At 44.6% G+C, this 5102-nt stretch overlaps 1 protein-coding gene across 1 annotated transcript in view; it reads left to right on the top strand.

Moving 5' to 3' along the window:
- Positions 1-553: 553 nt before the first annotated feature.
- tmtopsa (teleost multiple tissue opsin a) overlaps positions 554-5102 on the top strand; it is a 75357-nt gene continuing 70808 nt past the window's right edge. The window contains exon 1 of the mRNA XM_005741958.1: positions 554-926. Coding sequence (XP_005742015.1) covers positions 554-926 — 373 coding nt within the window. The remainder of the gene's footprint in view (positions 927-5102) is intronic.

Here is a 5102-nt window from a genome sequence, read left to right on the forward strand (position 1 = left end):
CGCTCTGAGCAAGAGCGGGTTGGCGTTTCTCTTCGAGGAGCGCCATTATCGCCCGATTGGTCGATGCTGCTGGATGCCCAACGCCGCTCCTTCCACCCACACACCCTCCCAGTCACCGAACATCAGCTACCGGAGAGTGGGGCACGGTGATTTAAACACGGACAGAGAGAGAAGGTGTTTGCTTGAGAGACAGGAGCGTCTCCGGAAAGAGTGCGAGTGCACACTGTAGACATCCACACGGTGGAGCAAAGCCTACAAACTTTATTCCTTTTCTTTCTTTCATTTCTTTTTTAAGATATATTCCTGTTTACGAACACCCCCCTCCCCCTGAACAAAGACAAAGTTTTGACATCCCCACCAAAAAAAAAGAGCAAAAACAACAACTATTTATCACCCCACTTGTCCGCTTGGCTCTATTTGACGTTTCTTTTTAAAGCAACAAGTGTTGTCGGCTACGGTTCTTTTTCCACACAGGAGGGGAAAAAAGAAATACCGATGATATATTAGCTACCGTGGTCACTCGGTGTGGCACCGCAGTGACACCAGGACTGCCATGATCGTGTCCAACGTGAGCCTGAGCGGCTGCGCGGATTTCAACAGCGCTCTGTGTGCCGGAGCCGGGGAAGGGCACCTGGGGGGCGGATCATACCGGACCGCTCTCACCCCGACTGGGAACCTGGTAGTGGCTGTGTGCCTGGGCTTTATCGGCACTTTCGGACTTATTAACAACCTGCTGGTGCTTGTTCTTTTCTGCCGCTACAAGATGCTGCGGTCGCCCATCAACCTGCTCCTGATGAACATTTCCATCAGCGACCTGCTGGTGTGCGTACTGGGGACTCCGTTCAGCTTCGCGGCCAGCACGCAAGGAAGGTGGCTCATAGGGGAACGGGGCTGCGTGTGGTACGGCTTCGCCAACTCGCTCTGTGGTGAGTACAAATGCGGGATCAGTTAGGTGGTGCTATAGGTTTCTGTACTGTATACAGGCTCTATATTCTTTATTTCACACGAGGTCGTGAGTGTTGCTGCGCGGAATGCGTGGATCCTCTCCAGAGCACTGCGCTTAGTAGACTGGATCGTGGTGTGCTTTATTCGTACAGACGAAATGATGATTTTGAAAAAAAAAAACGAAAAATGTCCAACTGTCTCTCGTGCACCGAGTCATGTGTGAAGCCATATCAAACTTTCACAGAAAAGCTTAAAAATCTTCGGACTCCTAATGAATTAAATCTGGAGATAATGAGCAATGCTCGTGTGCCACTCTGGAGACAATAAGAGCCTGTTATTACAGCTGTTTGTTCGTTCTGCATGACTCGTCGCTGCTGGAACAAGGCATTTTGTTTATTCCAAGCTTTCTCTCTTCGTTTCGTGCATTTTGGGTGGGATCATCCTGCAGTCTCCTACGCCATTAAGGTCTTTCATTAAGGTATCGCTTAAAGTGGAGGTTATCTTATTACGTTTTATTGTTTTAAAAAACAAACAAACAAACAAATAAAAAACTCATTCTGCACGAGTCAACTGGTTCATGAGTCCAATCCGTGATTCGAGTTGCACATCTCCTCTCATAATCCCGATGAAGCTTTCACATAAAGATGCGCAGGTTTGGTCCAGGTGCGGTACTGGTCATTATATCTGTGGATGTGGTCTGGATGGAGCTCCGTGACAGACCGTACCGTACCGCTCCCTTCTGCAGCTGTGTGCATCATTATGACATTCTCCTTGTCATAAGACAGCTCCACGGTTTCACGAAAGTAATTTAGTCATTTAGAAATCGTTTGTTCGAATTCCATTATGAACTCTGCAGCATGTCACAGTACTGTCAGCGGGTGATTTTTGTGTGCAACCTGCTATTAAATGGCCGCTAAATGCTTATTACCGTTTAGTTGAGAGGCTGTACCTGAGGCGAATCAAACCTCCTCACTGTGCACTGTTCATTTAGCTGCTCCTGCAGGTCTATAGCGGGCTGTGGCGACGCTGTCTGCCTCCATGGCAGGTACATCTGCAGCATTTGTTGCAGAATAAAACATTTCCAAGGGGGAAAGCTGTGTAATGAGAAGACGGGATGCTGCTATACCTTTGCTCAGCAATGCTGACATAAATAAATTGGGTATAATGATGCACACAATAGAGAATAATGATGGTATGCACTTGCTTGATACTGGGCCAGACTGGATTGCGGAATTAAAGTAGAGCGATCAGACTAGGTGTGCTCTATACCAGCAGCAAACAAGGAGTTTCAATTAGCATTAAACACAGGCTTACATTAATTGTCCTCTAAGAGTTGTATTAATTAAAACCGTCAGTGCACACATCCGAGTCACTTGGATGAAGTTCTATTTAATGCAAGCCTTATTTCTGTATAAAAGATGAAAATGTTCTTCTGTCAGCAGGAGCCCTTGGCCCAGTGCCTGATTTAAAGTGTTTAATGAACAGAGTCACAGACACTGAAAGACAGGATGTCCCATCTTGAATCTTTATCACTGCTGTATATTATACCAGTTCCCTCTTGCTTTTAAATCAGTTCATATTTTAGTTGCTTGACAGGTAAAAAACTGAAAAAGAAGAATTCCTAAAGTTCACTTTTCAGTTGAATCAAAACACACAAGTGACCTTTGGGAAGACTTAAAAAACATTAGATGAAAACCTGAAAAATTTTGAGCTTTTCAGTTACAGAGACCACAAATTCTTTGTGCAGCTGCGAACGGACCGAGCGTTCATGCTGGATGTCAGCGGTGGCAGCCTTTCACTGATGAAGTTTGCAAGGGCTGATAAATCTTTTCTAAAACTTCTCTCACTCACTTCAACACATCTAATCTTCTGATGTTTAAAGGCCTGCTTTAAGCTGAGAAATGGCCACTGGAGCCAAACATTAGGTCCTCTGATACCTGCTGCAACTAAAGATTTCGGGCGTTTGATCTTATCTCGAATAGGATTACAGCTTGTTAGCCACCTATGTGAGTGTTAGACCAAGATTCCAGTTGCTGTGAAGCAAAAATCCCTCCGAGACAAAAGTCTGATTTCTACTTGAGAAACATTTGTGTTACATAATTTCCCATCCTTACTTTATGGTCATTCTGTGGCTCTGAGGTCGTCACGCTTCTTTGTGGTCACTTTGTGCATTATGTGAGCACCGAAACCTTCCTATCCAGGCGAAAAAGGAAGAAGCTAAACACGGAGCAAACAAGTCCAGCAGGGGTTTTAATCCCCTGCTTTTATCAGCTCTTTCACACCTTGATCTCTGGCTAACATTTACACGCAGTGCACACTAACTAAATTGCATTTTACTTTCCACAAGAGCCTCGTGAATCTGTAAGCCTTTTAAATTCAAAACAGGCTCTCGACTGGTACACTCGCTTCCTCTGGGATAAGTTGGCAATTTCCAAAACTTCATTTCTGTCTTATCATGGTGCAAAAAAGGCAAAGTTCCAATCATTTTACAGTATCTGAGCGAGCTTTGATCGCATCCACCGTCTCGCTAACTCGAGTGTTAGACCAAGATTAAGCACCATGTGAAAATATGTAACACTGACCTCCACAAAGAGCCAATTTATTAAACATCTGACAAAAAACTGGGCTTCAACAAACTTAAATATTGTAGGGAGACAGTGTGTGTGTGTGTGAGGGAGAGAGAGAGAGAGAGAAATATCTCACAGACATCATTAGAGCCTCCACTGGTTATGGATGAGTAATTCCTCAATGGCCTCATAAAACCAGAATGAAAGAGTGAGGGAGGGCCAGAGAAAGGAAAAGTGAAATTGATTGTTTGGGTGAATTATGCCGGGTGCCGCTTTGACAAAGCGACAGTCTCTGTATTCGTCGAATCTCCGCGAAGCTTTTCTGAGTGATCGATGTTCCTTCAAATTAGAGGGCATCACTGTCAGTGACAGAAGACATTGTTAGCGTGGCGTTAGCACGTCGTATTCCTGCTCTCTCTTCACATCGATTTCTTCTTTCTGCTCACAGTCTTAGATGTTTGAATGACTGAACAATTGAAGATGTATTGCATTGACTTTTGTGCCAAGAGCACCCACTGAACACAATTTGTGGAGACGCATGCATGTGCATGTGTGTGTGTCTTTATCTGGACCTCCTCACCCACTGCCATCAGCCTCCTGGCATCCATTTAGCTGCTTCACCTCTTCTACCCGCCTCTTTGCATTTTCTTCTCTGTCTTGCTGAACTTTTAGTGTCTTCCATTATACTGAAGATGAACAGGACAGGATCTTTTTTTTCTGTCTCTGACAGCTCGTCTATGTCTTCCTGCATGCCCCCTTCTTCAAGCAGGCTCTGCACACAGTCGCTGGATTAACCTTGCACTGCTGGGGGCCACTCACCACATATTGGAGTCAGATTGCTTTCCGCATACACTCACTCGCTGACCTGCGCACAGCAGCATCACCGAAATAGGCGGGCAAACTGATGAGCGTGCACGTGGGGGGAAAGGAAAATGCACGAATATGTGCATCATGTTGGTGCGCACAACTTTTGGCCTGAGTGATGTTAATTTGTCAGGACACTACGCAGAATTCTCAGTAGGGAGAAAGAAAGCAGAACAATGCTGCCCTGCTGTAAAGGTCATAGCAAGCAAGCCGACTAATGAGGCACGGTAATAAATACTGAATTAAAGGTCTTGCATAGCAGAGACCCAAAAATATGTTTAGGACGTGATGTGTGTCTGGTGTTCAGCATTCATTAGTGTGAATGATCATGTCCGTATGCTCTGACTTCTTATCCAAAGCGGGGAAAATCGAATAAGAGGTACGCACGTTTTATGTCTCTTAGTAGACTCGGTGCGTATAGCGCTGGTTTCGCGGGATCTTCTGAATAAACACAGCTTTACTCAATCCTGTGTTTTTCATTCAAACTGTCTTTTCCTGGATATACGGTATCAAAGGAGTGATGCAGAAGCAGATGCTTTCTAACAGAAAAGCAAGACAGAAGTGGCGAGTGAATGTCACACAGGCAGGAGAACAAAGACTGTTCCTTTATACATATATAAATATATATATATTTCAGATGTTATCACATCATAAGATGTTTCATTTTGGAATATTACATTCAGCTGATACATTTGATCCTGCCAGAGCAGTAAAAGATTGATGCAG

The sequence above is a fragment of the Pundamilia nyererei genome, unplaced genomic scaffold (assembly GCF_000239375.1).
Source record: "Pundamilia nyererei isolate P.nyererei 1_Seehausen unplaced genomic scaffold, PunNye1.0 scaffold00115, whole genome shotgun sequence".
Taxonomy (NCBI): Eukaryota; Metazoa; Chordata; class Actinopteri; order Cichliformes; family Cichlidae; genus Pundamilia; species Pundamilia nyererei.